The 15,607-nt window shown below is 56.5% G+C and overlaps 6 protein-coding genes across 6 annotated transcripts; 2 read left to right on the top strand and 4 right to left on the bottom strand.

Moving 5' to 3' along the window:
- Window positions 1-44: 44 nt before the first annotated feature.
- Window positions 45-2,309, bottom strand: IE81DRAFT_149358 (FMN-linked oxidoreductase). The gene is made up of 3 exons (XM_025510422.1): window positions 1,660-2,309; window positions 799-1,587; window positions 45-729 (listed from the first exon to the last, which is right to left on the bottom strand). Exons 1-3 carry the CDS (start codon window positions 2,104-2,106, stop codon window positions 175-177), a joined length of 1,791 nt encoding a protein of 596 aa, XP_025369121.1. The 5' UTR covers window positions 2,107-2,309; the 3' UTR covers window positions 45-174.
- Window positions 2,310-2,661: 352 nt separating this feature from the next.
- Window positions 2,662-3,927, top strand: IE81DRAFT_323962 (cytochrome bd ubiquinol oxidase). The gene is made up of 4 exons (XM_025514109.1): window positions 2,662-2,791; window positions 2,895-3,050; window positions 3,408-3,527; window positions 3,610-3,927. Exons 1-4 carry the CDS (start codon window positions 2,780-2,782, stop codon window positions 3,700-3,702), a joined length of 381 nt encoding a protein of 126 aa, XP_025369120.1. The 5' UTR covers window positions 2,662-2,779; the 3' UTR covers window positions 3,703-3,927.
- Window positions 3,928-4,299: 372 nt separating this feature from the next.
- Window positions 4,300-4,947, bottom strand: IE81DRAFT_330518 (hypothetical protein; the record flags this gene model as incomplete). Its single annotated transcript, XM_025515195.1, has 1 exon — window positions 4,300-4,947. One exon carries the CDS (start codon window positions 4,945-4,947, stop codon window positions 4,300-4,302), a length of 648 nt encoding a protein of 215 aa, XP_025369119.1.
- Window positions 4,948-6,941: 1,994 nt separating this feature from the next.
- IE81DRAFT_330517 (kinase-like protein) lies at window positions 6,942-9,302 on the bottom strand (the record flags this gene model as incomplete). Its single annotated transcript, XM_025515194.1, has 3 exons — window positions 6,942-8,639; window positions 8,711-9,136; window positions 9,204-9,302. 3 exons carry the CDS (start codon window positions 9,300-9,302, stop codon window positions 6,942-6,944), a joined length of 2,223 nt encoding a protein of 740 aa, XP_025369118.1.
- A 1,768-nt stretch (window positions 9,303-11,070) lies between these two features.
- Window positions 11,071-13,580, top strand: IE81DRAFT_148691 (hypothetical protein). Its single transcript, XM_025510419.1, has 2 exons — window positions 11,071-11,952; window positions 12,046-13,580. The coding sequence occupies exons 1-2, from the start codon at window positions 11,181-11,183 to the stop codon at window positions 13,461-13,463; spliced, it is 2,190 nt and encodes a 729-aa protein (XP_025369117.1). The 5' UTR covers window positions 11,071-11,180; the 3' UTR covers window positions 13,464-13,580.
- IE81DRAFT_148685 (hypothetical protein) lies at window positions 13,580-15,371 on the bottom strand. Its single transcript, XM_025510418.1, has 2 exons — window positions 14,810-15,371; window positions 13,580-14,738 (listed from the first exon to the last, which is right to left on the bottom strand). The coding sequence occupies exons 1-2, from the start codon at window positions 15,277-15,279 to the stop codon at window positions 13,697-13,699; spliced, it is 1,512 nt and encodes a 503-aa protein (XP_025369116.1). The 5' UTR covers window positions 15,280-15,371; the 3' UTR covers window positions 13,580-13,696.
- Window positions 15,372-15,607: the final 236 nt, after the last annotated feature.

The following is a 15,607-nucleotide window of genomic DNA, read 5'->3' as shown; positions in this document are numbered from 1 at the left end:
TGTTCGAGTGCAGCCTGCGGAGCGATTTCGAGGCAAGCGCGAAAGCAGAACAAAATGTCAGATTGCGTGTTGCGCTCGGCAGCGAGTCTGGGATGGTCGGTAGGATACAATGCATGGAAGAGATCTGGGATTTGATATCATCCAGATAGAAGCACGGAAACGTAGTCAGTCACGTCAACCCACACGGAGCTTTTTGGAGAGAGGAGCATCATCTTCGCCGGGAGCCAGGACTCCGCCTTCCGCCTCGCCTGCTCGTTTTGTTGATGGTCCCACCTCAGCTTGCTGGCGCGTGCCATGCATATCATCACTGACGATTTCGATGATCGCAGACGAGCCATCGGCAGCAGCCTCTCCAGCAGCTTGAATGTCCCTCGTCTTTACCGGCCTGTCCTGTGTCGCAGCGCTGTCGGCGGTTGCCACCGACGAGGTTGATGCGGCTGCACTGCCCTCATGCGACCTGCCAAGCCTCTTAGCATCCTTGGCCATCGCCTCCGCCTTCCGCACGGCCCTTGCTGCTGCATTCGCTGCTTTCTGTTCCGGTGTCAGCTCTTCGGCTACAGGATTTTCGGGCCGGAAGTATGGCTGGGCCAGCCAATGAGGAACGTATGTCGGTCGGGCTTCGTCCGTTGTTCCCTCAGCCAGTGCTGACGCTCCCTCTGGCCTCAACGGCGTCGAGCCGTACCGGGGTATCGCTGGTGCTTCCAGATAATTCGGATTCGTCCGGTCGGGCTGCAAGTGTGATCTTGAAGTATTAGGCACGCAGACATTTCTGGTCGGGCACGAGCGCAGCACACTCACAGAGAGTCTTTCTTCTAAGGCATCCACAAAGGCGCGGAAGCCGTCCACTCTCGCCTCGCCAGTCGCTTTGTGATCTTTACCGCTCGGCCGAGATTGCCCAAGATCCGCTCGCATGTCGCGATGCACTTCCAAGGCTGGGCGACACAGTCGAAAGAGGTGTGACCGAATGGCAGAGACAGCAGTGGGGGTTTTGAGTGTCGCTACGATGTCCAGATACTCTCGCGCTAGCACTACGATGTCGGGAAATGGCAGTCTGGGTGCAAGAGGATACAGAGCCGAGGGAGAGCTGGGCGCGTCGGCAAAAATGGTCGGCGTGTACAGGTTGCCCTCCGCGGACATGACGGCATCTGCGCCCGTCACTCGCAGCGCTTCCTCGACATCCGCAGGGAACAGCACATTTCCATTGGCAATGACTGGCACACCGACAGCCTCCTTGACCGCACGAATTTTGTTCCAATCGGCGAGACCAGTCTTTTGACCCTTCATGTCTCTAGTACGGCCGTGCACGGTAATGATTTGCGCGCCCGCTCTCTCCAGCATCCGGGCATACGCAATGGTCCTCTCAACATTGGGATACACTCGCATCTTGGCAGTGACTGCTACGCGCAAGCGGAGGTGGAGATTGTTGATGAGTCTGAAGATGAGTGGCCAGTCTTCTTGCAAAAAGGCGCCGTAGTGGCCCTTCCGAGCAATGCCCTGAGGACAGCCCAGGTTGAGATCCACAGCATCGCAGTGCGCCTCGACGTCCTTTGCAGCGCTCAATAGCGCATCAGCATCGTTTGCGCAAAACTGGCACGCGGGCGGTACATGAAGTGTCAGCTACTTGCGATGGTGGCAAACAGGTTTGGAGGCCACGCTCACCTGAACGATCAGAGGTCTGTCAGTGTCGACTTTGACTTCCGCTGCTGTGCTCTTCACCGCATTCGAGCCCTCCTCTCCGAGCAGCCTGTTGAAGTTGGCCTCCTTGTAGCTCTTTGCTGCCGTAGCTCGGGCAGCATCGACCCAAGCTCGCGCGTTGATCATGGGCGTGTACACCAAATCAGAACCGTGCCGCCTGGAAAGGACGCGCCAAGCGAGTTCGGACTGGTCGACCATGGGCGCCACCACTCTCTTTGGCGATCCCATCGATTTCCACAGATCCCATCCGCCAAGCTTGGTGTGCTCGGGTGTGCCTGTCGGAGGAAAGTCGTCCAGCAGTGGAATGTGCGTCTCTGGAGGGGACGCCTCCGCAACTGCTGGGCCAACCGAGCCTCCAGCTCCACCCAATGCGCTGCTTGGGCGACTGCTGCCGTCGTCCGAGACGGGCATGTTGCTGGCTACCGCTCTCTTGGCCCGGCTCCTGCTCACGATATGCAGCTCAGTGCCACTGCTGCCTGCTACGAAGCGGCGCAGTGACTGGCTTAGCGCCGAGGTAAAGATGTTGACCCTTGCTGAGAATTGCTGCAGCTTGACTGGTTCCGTGTGAGTTGCGCCTGGCCGCCGCCCTCTCTGAAGTGAGTGGACGAGCTGCGACCTTTCCGGCAATGTCGTGCGTTGATGCTTCGAGCGACTTGAGAGCTTTTAGGTAAGATGGAAAACATGAAGGCTTTGTCTGTAATTCATGAAGAATCTGGAAGCGCATCAGAGGTACCGATCAGGTCTGAGTTATGAGTGGATTCTGACTTTGTCACGCTTGACTCAAGACTCGTGACTGATCCCTCTTTGAAGTTTAGATCTTAAGCCACGTGATTCGACAGCTTCGAGAATAATTTTGCATCTCTCGGTCCGCCCGGGTCGGTGCGAGCGCGCGCGCGCGCGTCGGCTGGCCACTCACAGGGCGCGGGTTTGGATTCTGATTTGCTGCGAGAGCTGCTGCAGGCGAGACCGCACATCATCAGCAGCAGCCAAGGCTGTTCTGGCAGAGCATTCACTCGGGCACCGATGACGACTACGACCACGACCAACCCACCGAATCCCTTCTGTCTGCTCAAGTCGGGTCAAAATGACGTTTCTCGTGGGTACCCTGCTCCATTTTGCTCACTCAACATGCTGCATTGCATACATGGTGGTGCAGCTTCGCTAACCTCAGATCCTTGGTGATCTTCTTCTCGTAACAGGATGGAATCTCGCTCATCAACTTCGTCAAGAGGTCGCCAGTGCTCTTGCGAGCCCTGACACCTCTGGCCAAGGCTTACGCCCAATCCTCTGGCTTTCGTCAACTCGGTCTCAAATACGACGACCTTCTGATCGAGGAGAATGACGATGTGCAAAAGGTGCGCCTCTCTTCACGTTGGCGGCAGGCTCGCGGTCGTAGCGGAGGGAAAGCAGTGTCAACAGAAGGCAGGCGTCGAGGGCAGCGAGCAGAGCTCGAGGAGCTCACAAGTGGAGGATTTGTGTGGTGACAATGATGACAGGCTAGCAAGGGGGTGTCAAGGGTGTTGATGCTGGACAACGCGCCCGCGTGCGCTTGGCGCTTCGACTGCGTGGCATAAGCTTCATTGAGCCCACGATGAAAGAAGAACGTATGAAGAAGAAGTTGCCAGAACGTTGCCTCCGACGATGGCTCGCCGACACGTGACTGCAGGGAACATTGGCCACCTTTGCTGACACTTCTTTTGTGCTCTTGCCAGGCTCTTAAGCGTTTGTCGCCCCGCGAGCAATACGACCGCGCCGCTCGTTTGCGAGCAGCTTCTCAATACAGTGTGCTTCACCGCGATGCTAGCAAGGAGCACTGGATCAAGCCAGAAGAGGTGAGCGCATGGTCTTTTCGAGTCCGGAATGCCAACGCAAAACGGGCTCGTGCTAAAGGTTTCTTCATTACTCCCGCATTAGGATGTCCGCTACTTGCAGCCAATTGTAGACCAGGTCAAGAAGGCAGAGGAAGAGCGCGCTGCATGGGACACGGTCAAGGTCGACAGGAAGTAGAGGTTGCTCTTGATCGAGCATCCCCCCCCTCTTTTCCAGCCTACGTACCTCAACCCCCAAGCAATTAGACGCCTTTCTTGACAAACAGATCTTTCGAGGATTTGATCACCTCCGCAAGGTGGAAGCCGAAGTCTTCTGGTCAGCAAATGCCCGCTTGAATGCACACTGAAGGAGATTGTGCGCGGAATCCTCTCGATTCAATTGCGCAACGACGCAACAGCAGGCTGCGCTACTTTGTCCTCGACAAAGTGCAAATGCCGTCGCGATGCACACGAGCCCCCTCTCGCGCTTGTCAATGTGCTATTTTGCAGCATGATTACACAGTGAGGGGCGCGAGCGCAGCGCAGGCAGACTCAAACAAGGGGCTACGCGCAGAGAAGCAGACAGCAGTGACCGATGACTATTGAATTTCGGGCATCTCAGGGGAAATTGCGGATATGGTAAATGTGCAAGGGGCTATTGTTCAAGCGATCATGGGAGGATGCGCAAAGGCTTTGCGAGAGCAGAGATGGGCGAGCAAGCGGGCGAGCTGTATCCCCTGGCCTGTCGGTATTGGGTTCGTGGACCCTTGTCTGCCTAGGCTGCTATTCGGTCACTTCACAGAAGAGAGACTGGGTTGTCGGTCTGGCAGGTCTGACCGTCGAAGCAGCCTTCGGGGTTGGCAATGATGGCTCCAGTGGGAGAGTCCTCGATGTAAAAGCTGTAGCTCTTGTTTCCGGTTCCATAAGGCCTGAGATTTCCGTACTTGTAGTGCTGCACGAAGAATTGGGGCTCCTGGCTCGCAGCGTTGTTGACCGAGCTGCAGTCGACTTCCTGCAAGCGTGTGTTTGCCTTGGTCAGGTCGGCAAGTGCAACGCACTTGTTGTTACGACCGACAACCTGCAGCTTGACTGCGTGGTCGTTGGGCACTCCGGAGGGCTGGGTTCCACCCTCCTTCAGCGATGCGCGAATGCCGTCGAAGGTGCACCTCGTGACTTGCACTTGGAAAGGTGTGACGGGTCCGGTTCTGCCGTCGATAGCGATTACTGCTGGAGAGCTAGCGTGGGAATCGTCCGGGTTGCCGAATGTTCCCAGCAGGAGCCCTCCGCTACCGTAGCTGGCGTCTCCCTCGGAGAGCCAGACAGGTGCGCCGGGCTTCTCGCAGGAGAAGCCGGCTCGGCGCTCGAAGGGCTGAGCAGCGACGAGTGAAGAGGTTGCAGCGAAGACGCCGGCAGCAAGAGCGAGGGAAGAGATGCGGGCGATCATTGTGATGAGCTTGAACGTTGTGTTTGGAGTTTGAGCGGAGCGGATGGTATGAGGAGGCAAAAGTCGGAAGCGGAGCTGTATTACTGTGCAAGGTCGAGAGCGAGAGAGCGAGATGAGGAATGATGTGAGAATTGCTTGGCCTCGAAGGCTGCCCTCTTATACTTTTTGCGCCTTTACTCAGTCTGTCCAGAGCCTTTCACTTTCCTGCTATGATGGATAGTCATGAGCCGTGCGTCGACGTCAAGGTCTCTCCAGTCACTGTATAGACAAGACATCGGCAGCTTTTCCGCAAGCCGTAGTAGTAGTGATGTTGCAAGATGCCATGGTCTGCCGTCGTCAGCTGTGCAGCTATAATGCGCTCTCCTCTCTACAGCGAGCATACCAATTTGCCCTGGACGTGGTGTTCCGAGATTGCAGAAATCGGATCAGACCAACCCACGATCGCGGCTCGCGGCTGCTGGCTAGGGGAATCCACAAGAGTTGCGAACAGCAGCGAAGTCATCGTTTCCGAGGATCCTGTCCTGGACTCTCGCTGCACGACCCGCTGATCCGGCACATCTACAGTGGCGTTAAGCGTCATTTTGACCTGGAAACGTTGTTTTTTACACGAAGCGAGGTGGAGACATGAGACCAATCAGTCGCGATGATGCATCGGCATGAAAGCGACCGCCGGAACCTATAGTTGCGTAGATTGAATGATGGCCCAATTCGATCGATTACGACCGCCTTAAAATATGATGTGTAAGCGGGCTGGGCCGGCTTGTGTGACAACTTTAATTTGATTCATCTTACGTCAAATCCGTACCAATCAAAAATGGAAATTCTTATGCCTGCGCGGCAATTGCCAATGACCTCGCGTCCCATCAGACTCTTGACTCACGACTGCTTCTTCTGCTGGCTAGCTTCGTGACATGCGATTTTGCCCCTGTTCGGCCCCTGTTCGGGGCTGAGGAAGTGCATGCATGGTGCATCGGCGGATGATGACGGTGCAGCTTTTGTATGCAGCATCTCAACACTCCAAAACTGATTCAAGATCTCTAATTAGCCTGCACCGACGCCTCGCGTGCACATGATCATCCAGATCGGCGCGGGGGGAGGCAACTTTGCGTTGCTCGATCTACCTTCGGGCCTCGCGTAGCTCCGCGCGCGCCCCGCGCATGGAACGCCGTCTCTGGAAGTCCGCGTCACGGTGGTTGCGCCGAACGGTCGCTATTCAAGATTGACGATCCCTGCCATGCCCCCGCCTTTGCTAATCTCAAACGCGCCGCGGTCTTGGGTTCGTCTGAGCGCGACGTAACGTAGCAGTCGATCGCGAGTGGTTGCTGCTCACATTTGTGTGCGTACCTTTTTGCGAATGTGCAGCGTCATCAGGAGATTTGGCTTGACGCAACCCCGATATCGGGCTTCTGACGCCCGATTCGGGATCGGCGGCAAGTGACCGTCGGACCAGTCGAGAGTGCGAAACCAGCACATCTTGCCTCGCACTCCATGGCTCCGTTCCATTCCACCACCCTGACCGTCTGTGTGTACGACTCAGCAGTACACAGCGGCGTTGATTATGCAACCATTCAATGTTTCGGCAACCCATCGCTCCCGATGCATGATAGGTGCCACCAGAGTCGTGCCTCATGCAACTCCAGAATACACACCGAGAGGGATGAAAATCGCTACAGCACATCGACAGGCAAACGTCCTAACCCGATTTTGAGATGTATGCAATTGAAGAGGGCTGCGACCGATCTCGATCCTTGCGCCAGATAGTCTGCAGGAATATGTAGGCGAATATGTAGGCAGCCTCATGTGCAAGACCGCGAAGACGCGAGGCGAACGCTGAGATCCGAGACTTTGATGTGCTACGAGAGGGAAAGTTGCGCGCAAAGATGATAACTAGGGCAGGAATAGCGATGATTCGTGAAATGTTCGTGAGATTCGTGTCTGTTTGCTATTAGGCAAAGTTGTTCGTGAGTCAGGACGCTACACCGTCGATTGGGACGTTACGACGCCTTGACGGCGGTCACATCGGGCTGGGCGGGCGGAGGGCTTTTCCCCGAGCGCTTGTCTCGCTTGCCCTTGAACAAGCCCTTTGCACCCGCTACAGCCGGTGGAGAAGCGGCGCGCTGCTGTTCGCCCAACGCAGCTTGTCGAGCCAGCGCTGTCGCAGCTGGGGAGGCTGGGCGAGTAAGCGGGTCAACAGTGCTGCTGCCACCAGAGGCCTGGCGCGACGCGCGTCGAGAAGCATTGACGGCGCTTAGCACTGGAGTGCCTGGAATCTGCATCTCGAGACATGATGGCTCCGCAAGTTGAGCGCAAGCGACGTGTGTCTTGACGGGACAATCGTCGCAATCCATGAATGCGCCGAATCCAAGGCGCCTTCCGCAAACGTAGCACTTGGCGAGCGCATTTGCCAGGATCAGCCCGGGCGGGATCATGCTGCCTGCCGTGGGAGCAACTTGACCGGAGGCAGCTGCGGCAGCAGCGGCCCCCATCGGCGTTGGCTTCCTCATTCCGTTCTTGACCAGCGTGAAACGATGGTAGACAAGGGGATCGTGATAATGCTCCTGACCATCTTGCGTAGGGCTGCGTTGACGGGTAAGCGTGGAGGAAGCGATGGTCGCCATTGCAATGGAAGGGTCCTGACGATGCGATCTGGCGGTCATAAAGGACTGCGTCACATCATCATCCCCTTCGGCTGCTGCCGCGCCGTTTGCGTCGTGGCCAGTGTCGCCGCGCAAGGTGGAGGCGTCCGACGGCTCCACTCGATCTGCTCTTCCCGCAGTGCGCTTCGAGTCACTTGCAGTGACATCCTCTTGCTTCACGGTCATGGTGGACAGCGTGTTTGATAAAGCTGCATGTGCATCTTTGATCTTCGACGGGCGCACCACACTCGTACTGTAGGTCGTGTCTGTGTCGCCGCTGGCAAAAGGATTGGAGGCACTCGACGCCCTCACGGTACTGTCCTTTGCCATCGTTTTCTGCGTCCACGAGGTGCGCAGACTGGGCAAAGCGCTTCCCTGCTCGTCGCTCCACCAAGGATTGCCGTGGCCGGACACCTTGAAGGTGCTGCCTGTGTCAAGCTCACCGAGCTTGTTGTCGAGGGGGTCGTGGACACCCACGCGCTCCAGTGCGGCGAGTGCCTCTTCCATGTCCTCGTCGCTGTCCTCGCCTTCCGATGACGATCCGCCGTAATGTCCATTGGGCTCCTCCTTGATGGTGGAGGGCTCTCCAACCTTGACCTGTCCGTTGAAGCTTGGGAGTCTGGGCGGTCCGCCTGGTCGCCCACCTGCTCCTTTTCGCTTGCTGCCGGCATTTAGCACAGCCTTGAGGCTGGAGCCTCGCAAACTTCCAACGCTTTGCAGAGTACCAGCTTTGGCCTCGCGCGTCAGAACATCTTGTTCGATATCGCGCAGGCGACGCACGATGTCGCGCATTTCTGGTCTCGCTTCCGGCTCGACCGCCACGCAGTCGATGCAGAGTCTAATGAATGCCTCTGGGCATCCCTTGGAAGCCATTTCACGAATCTCTACTTCCTCCACGCCAAAAGTGGGCATCTGTCGCTTGAACGTATTTGCATCCACGAGGTGACGAGATGCGATCTCGCAGAAGATGACTCCAAGGGAGAAAATATCCGTGGGCAGACTGAAATCGACGCCCATCAGAATTTCGGGCGACATGTACCCATCAGTGCCGCAGAACTGGTGGCAAAGGGGCAGGAGAAGCTTAGACGAGATCGTCCATCAGGCACAAAAGGACATTCTTCACTCACGCTCATCCTTCGCATCTCTTCTTCGTTCCTCGCCGCTATGCGCGCGAAGCCAAAGTCGCACACCTTGACCCGATTGTTCGCTGTGATGAGAAGATTCTCGCCTTTCAAGTCTCGGTGCAAGCATTGTCGTGCGTGCAGGTACGCCACAGCGCGGGCAACGTCGGTGGCAAAGCTCATGCGCAAAGGCCAGTCGAAGGGTTTGTGCTTGTCGGCAATGTAAGACCGCATGTTGCCGCCGACAAATTCGGAGACGATGTAGACTCTTCCGTCGGGATCGGGACTTTTCGATACGCCGATATACTGAACGATGTTGGGGTGCCGCGCTTCTTTCATGAGGACGCATTCACGCTCAAAGTACTTTTCCACGTCGTACGTGTTGTTCGGAAGCACTTCCTTGATGGCCACTTCTGTCCCCAAGTATTCCCCCTGCCGGCACACCCAGAGTAGAGAGTAAGTCCTTGAGTTCGACTCCGCTTCGCTCCACCAGACTCACCTTGTAGACTACACCAAAGCTTCCGCCACCGATTCGGACCCACTGACCGCCGCCCGGTCCAGTAAGGTCGGCAAAGTGGATGCTGTCGAAGCGATTCATCCTGGTTAGAAGAGTAGGGCTGGAAATGCGTTTCGCACGATGAGTCTGAGTGATCGAGAGCCCTCGCAAGCCGTGAAAGAAACTGAGACGAATGCAGGCTCTCGAGCTGTAGAGTGTGAGAGGCGAAATTCCAAGGTCCCACCAATTGCCTTGAGATGTCTGCGTGTATGCTATCAGAGCGTCGAACCGAGAGAAGGCAGTCTTCGATGTACCAAGTGCCTGTATTTAGAGTCAGCGCCTTTGGCGACCGCTTTGCACTTCGAGGATCGAGCGACAGATGATCGACGAAAGGCGCGAAATGGCTTTGCGAGCTCGAGATTCGAGGGGCGGGCGCGAGGGCCAGCGCGAGTGAGGAGGCAAGTCGTGACAGAGAACAAAAAATGTGAGTAGCGGATCGCGCTGATCTGTCAGGATTCTATGGCGGGAGTCACCGATGCTGAGATGTCGTGAGCGATTCGTACCTGAATGATCGAGGAGGAGTGTTGAGCGCGACAAGGATCAAGTCAAGTCAAGAAAGTTGGGACAGGCAGAGGAGGCAAGAGTCGCGCGATCATAGGACCAGCTCCTCCAGGAGACCGCGTCAGCAAAGTGAAGTGCGGAGACGCTAGCGGTGAGCAGCGCGGTAAGCGGCGGCGAGGCGACAGCATCCCAGCCGCCTTTGTTGTGCAGCGCAGATGCATGAGCGCACCGCCATCATGCAAAATGGCTTGATTTGTGAATTCATGGGTCACATATATGCAGCACAGCTCCCCTACAGACTCAGAGTTGGAGAGCAACACTTAGACTAGCTTGGCAGTGTGAGTCTTGAGTCCATACTTAGCGAGCTCAGCTAGTCAATTTTGATTGTGAATTTGTTTCAAGATTTGTGATCGAGCCTCGAGTTCGGCCCCCCGACAGCGACTGCGCGGAGACCCTGTATGGCTCCCATGCCGACTTGTATGTCGAAGAGCAAGGATGTGCATCCAGGGCAATGAGTCAAGAGTATACTGGTGATTCAAAATTGAGATCCAATAAGTGAGTGCTCCACTTGACTCTTTGACTCGATCACGACTCGTGCATCGTGACTGACTTTGACTTGAAAAGGTGCATGTAGACATTCAATTCCAATTCAAGATTCTTGATGTGATTGTTGCGTATTCACAGTCAAAGTTTGAGTAGATGCTGCATGATGATCGCACCACCAATAAGCGGGCCGCCCAGCAACCATCCATCAGCAGCAGGCCGCATCAGGGTGTGCACCGCCTCGCCTCTATATTCACGATTCTTGATTCTGCCTATACAGGCGCGCGCGGCGAGCCCCTGAGCGTCGAGGCGGACCTACCTGATTTGGATCGAACCCTGATGATTCAAGTCGTGCTGAGTGGGCGACAAAGCTTTCACAACATTGCCTCACGTGACCATATTGCGCGCTCTAGGCGCGCGACTCAAGACCACTCAAAGTTGACTATCAAATCGCGAATCTTGAATCAAGAATCTTGAATGGCGAATCTTGACTCGTGAATACATGTGACTACAGAACATCTATACCGGTGCCGGCTTCAAGCTTATTCCAATGAAATGGTGGATGAGGCGCAGACGAGCACTCACCACGACTCAGGACGATCTCGCCTTTGCCGCACCCTTCCGACCTCCAATGCATAGCTCCTCCCTTCCCTGATCTCTGCATCTGCATGGCGCAGACTCTCCCGACAAAACTCGTGACTACGAGCAGCATGGCTGAAGGCCAACTGAGGCGACGGTGCAGTCAGTGCCCCTTCCTTGCCATTGCCTCATCCACCTTGGGCTGGCTGTGACGCTCTGGTGCCCTGTGGTATCATCTTCCCGCCGCCAACGCGCTCGTTGTCTTTCGAGTCCGGCAAAGCAAAGGCCAGCATCGCAATGTCGCGCTTCGAATGGGCTGCCTCACAATCGGCGGCCAGCAACGGCGTGGTTAGCACAGTGTATCAGCTAAAGTGGCCGTCTGACGGCGCGCCCCCAGCACCTGCGGATATTCGCGCTCCTGCTCTTGCTACACAACCTTCTACACGCTCCAAGTTTGAACTCATGGCAGTAGATGCAAGTTTCGACTCGCCCTCGCCACACTTGCTCTTTCAAAGTGAAGATTTTGAGGAGGACATGCGCGAAAAGTTGTCATCGGCAAGTTCCTACACGGCCGCATTGCAAGTCGAATGTACCGAGGCTTTTCGCGCTTCGTATGTGCTTCGCTCACAAATGAGCACAACAAAAGCAACGATCTCGTGCGAATTCTTTTCAGCCCTCCGTCGTGAGGCATCAAACCTAGTACGCTGGGCTGGTGAGCGCATCGAGTCTTGTCTTGATGCAGAAAACGGCAGCCTGGAGGTCAGACGTGGTGCGATCCGGTTCGATCGTATCGATGGCCGCAGCTGGAACGGGGAGGCCTCTCTCTGCTCTGGAGTCCTCTCTCCAACGCTGAAGATGGTGTCAGAGCTGTGCAATGCCATCCTCGCCAAGCAGCAAGCACAGTCGTTGGAATCCACCGAGTGGCTGATCACCAAGCATGTGAAATGGTTAGGCGAACGCGAACGACGGCCCGTTGTTCTTGAGGAGGCTGTTCGGAATTCGCGCTCCCCTCTCTCCAAGTGGGACTTTGCTCTCTTCGATTACCGGACTCGCGGATCGCAAGGGGAAGGCGAGTCGTCGCTCTCTGCTCTTCATTTGCTGGCTGGCTGGCTGGCAGGCTGCATACCGCTGACTTGAATGCTGCCATGCTCTTGCTCATCAGACGCACGCATCCTTGCGATCATCGAGGTCAAGCCATGGATCCCGCCTAGCGTCATGTCGAGTCTGTTGGAACTCGCAGACCTTCACCCCCTCCTTGAGGTTGACCTCGAGGCAACAGGTTCCCGGGCCGAACAGCACAAGAGCCTGCTCGCCCAAGTCGTCAATCACTGCTTTCGCGCCGGAGCAAGGACAGGTGCACTATTCACTGGGACCATGCTCCTTTTGATCGACATTGACGGCGAGCCCGGCAATTTGAAGATCACGCTCAGGACCCCGGTTGCTATCAACTCGAGCATACGTGGACTGGACCCAGACGCAGCCTTTGGCGAGGACCATTTTGATGCAAGCTACTCAATACTCTCGCAGCTGGTAGCTTTCACCTTTCACGCCATGTCGCGCATCGAGCGTCTGGGCGAGATCGAGCCATCCGAAACGACGTACGCGACCATTGGTCTTCGAGCACCAAACTCCGGCCGAAGCTCGCATTCCAGGAGGATTACCCGGTCGATGACGGCCTCGGGCTCAAGACGCGAGTCCCAGAGCACCTTCAGTACATTACGAGCTCAGGGGACGGATGGATCTCCGACAACCCACTCGAGCTACGTCAAAGTGTGCGACAGGCCGCTCTCTGCCGGCTCTGTTGCAACGGTGCACAAAGCCCGATTTGAGGAGGGCACTTCCTCGCTACCTGAGGGAGATCTTCTGGCCAAGATGTACCATTCATCTGACAAAGATGAAGAAGGCCTGGGCGAGGAAGATCTGCAATCGGTTGCTCTGCACGAGGCGCACATCTACTCCACACTTTCAGCTCTGCAAGGGTGCCGAGTCCCTCGGCTCGTCAGCGCGCTTTCTGTAGCTTCAAGGAGGTGGAAGGCTTCTGGCTGGATGGATCATGTGCGAGAGGATAGTGACGAGCTCATGGATGGCGTGAAGACGCCGCCTCAAGCAACCTCAGCCCTTGATTCTCCTCCGTTGACGGCATCCCCTGGCTCTCAAAGCCGCAGTGCCACCGATCCCCCCCGACAGATCCGAGGACTGCTGCTTACAAATGCCGGCAAGGCTCTGTCCGACCTGGCTCTTGTCGACCTCTTTGAGATGCTGCCAGCTTGCAATGCACATAAGGCTCTACCGCTTGCGCAAGCGGAAGTCACTCGTGTAGTGCGAGCGGCATTCTTGGACTCGATCGAAAAGATCCACCAATGCGGTGTCATTCACCGAGACATCCGACCGTCCAACATGTGTTTGCAAGCCAGTCAAGGCGGCCTGCAAGCATCGTTCATAGATTTCCATCTTGCAGAGCATAAAGACTCTCTCAGACGTCCCGAGCAGGCGTTCGATGCGGAAGTCAAAGAGGTGGCAGCGGAGGTGGAATCGGTGCTTGGCAAGCTCTTCAGTCAAGCGCACAAGCCTCATCCATGAGATCTCGTTCGAACAGGCCTCGACGCGCAGAGCTGCGTTGCGTGCGAAAGGCAAAAGTTGACAACGCTGTAATTGTAATTCATCAACATCGAATGGGGCGTGTAAAACAGCAGTACTAGTCGAGATACAATAGAATATCGCGAGGTGGTTCCGGTGCAGCGCGAACGGGGTGGGGGCCCGAGCCGTCTCCAGGGAGAGCAATGTGTCCATTAAAGCAGTCTGAGGTGTGGCGATCACGATGCTGCTGCGCCAGCGCTAGCGGCGAACGCACAGGCAATCGCCAGTGTAGAAGGTACGGCGAGCTTGAAGAGGGCACCAGATGCGCTGCCGTGCATTGCGATGAGACGTAGATGGACGGGAAGCTTCTGAATTTCGGCCTTGGCTAGTTTGCGCATCTGCTGCTCGAGCTGAGCCTGATCTGCCAATTCGTCGGCTTCTGAAGAAGGCACGAGGGCGTCGAAAAGCGCACGATTGAGATCAAAGGCCAGGCTCGCCTCGTCCACCAGAAGAGGACTCAGAGTCTGCTGTTCCTGCATCGACAAATCTTCGAATCCGCCATCCATGGCGCGTCTAAAGTCTTGCTTGAGCGACATTTCCCAAGCGCGCTGACCTCCTTCGAAATAGGCCGGCTTTTCGAAACGGTAGAATTGAAAGCCGGCTTCTGCACCGGAATGTTCGATGGGCCAAAGGGCCTTTGCGCGCTTGGCAATGTGCTGACCGCCAGACAAGTCGCCCATGTAGCGAACGTAGGCGTGTGCGAGCAGAAGGTCTTCCGTGTCGTTGAGGCCGGCAGTCTGAGCGGTCAGTGGCGTCTTGTGCTCATCGAGAGGGGTGAGGCAGACACCTTCGTCGGATGGAGTGCTTCGTCCGCTTCTGCAGGTTGTCGCCGCGCGACCAAGAGTGTCGAGACGCTCAGAGTATCGAAGCACGGCGCTAGCGTGCAGAGGCGACATGATAGCTAGGTGCTGCGCTGTGGGAAACTGCGCGCGAGAATGTTCGATGGATCTTGCGGCGTGAGGCAGATGGGCCAGCAATTCAGCAAGCTGCTGGTGTGCTGGTGACTCTGATGCAAGAGGGTGTGCCAATGCGTCAAGCGCTTCAGTCTCTTCGAGCTTGGAGTACAACACGCCAGCGGCGGCGATGTGTGCATCAGTGCATAAGTGAGCTCTGACATCATCTTCGAGTGTGGATGTTCTGAAGAGGCTTGGCAGGTCGAGCACGGATTGCAAAGGTTCCAAGAGAGGTGCAGAGATTGTGAGATAGGCCTCTAGCGTTCTGCAGAGTCGACGAGGGAAGGGTCAGGGCGGCGCACAAGAAGCTACATCGTACGGAGACGAAATGCTCACCGATAGACGCAACCGAGACCAACGAGCCACGCGATATACTCTGACCGTTCAAGTCCTGGGGTCTGACCGTCGCTGTCACCCCTTGCGAGGCCCATAAGAGCTCGGACGCCTCTGCTACGCTCTATAGCAGTGTGAGCCCTGGCGGTGCCCTGCTGAAGTCGCGCAGAAAGAGGAGTGTCGCTTGTAAAGGCTTCAGGGGCCAGAGAGAGGTCGGCCTGAGATTTGGAAGTTGAAGGTTGAGGGTGATACATGGCGTGCGCGGATGCATCCAAGCGGACGCCAGTCAGCTTGGCCAGCGTTGCGAAGGGGCAAGGCATTGCGCGTCTCTTTCTTGTAGTGGGTGGCACGGTGTGTGAGGGAATGGACGGAGCGGAAGGGGTCCGAAACGTTGCAGCTGTGTCGACGGTGTTGAGGTGGGGAGGAGGGTCGATGGCAGTGATGGTCGACGGAACAGTTGTTGAGTAGCTCATGATGTAGCGCTGCGGAGGATTCGCAGTGTACAGGTGAGAGACTGTGTTGCTGCTCGCAATTTCATCCACTCCCTCCTGCGTGCAGCACTCACGACCCCGTAATTCCGACACGTCGAGGAGCCCTTGAAGACGTGACGCGATCTCCTCTCTGGGAAATGTGCCCAACGAGATGACGATTGCGTGTGCTAATCCGCTGCTGCTACTTGACTGCTGCAAGACGTCAGTGATTCGTCCGTGCTGTGCCGTGCCAGGGGTCTGATGCGCGCTGAAGCGTGATTGAGCGATGTCCTCCCTCCTCCTCCTCCACAGCGGCGGCTAGACGGCGCTC

The sequence above is a fragment of the Ceraceosorus guamensis genome, assembly GCF_003144195.1.
Source record: "Ceraceosorus guamensis strain MCA 4658 unplaced genomic scaffold IE81scaffold_35, whole genome shotgun sequence".
NCBI lineage: Eukaryota > Fungi > Basidiomycota > Exobasidiomycetes > Ceraceosorales > Ceraceosoraceae > Ceraceosorus > Ceraceosorus guamensis.
This window is presented reverse-complemented; position numbering and strand designations above follow the sequence as displayed.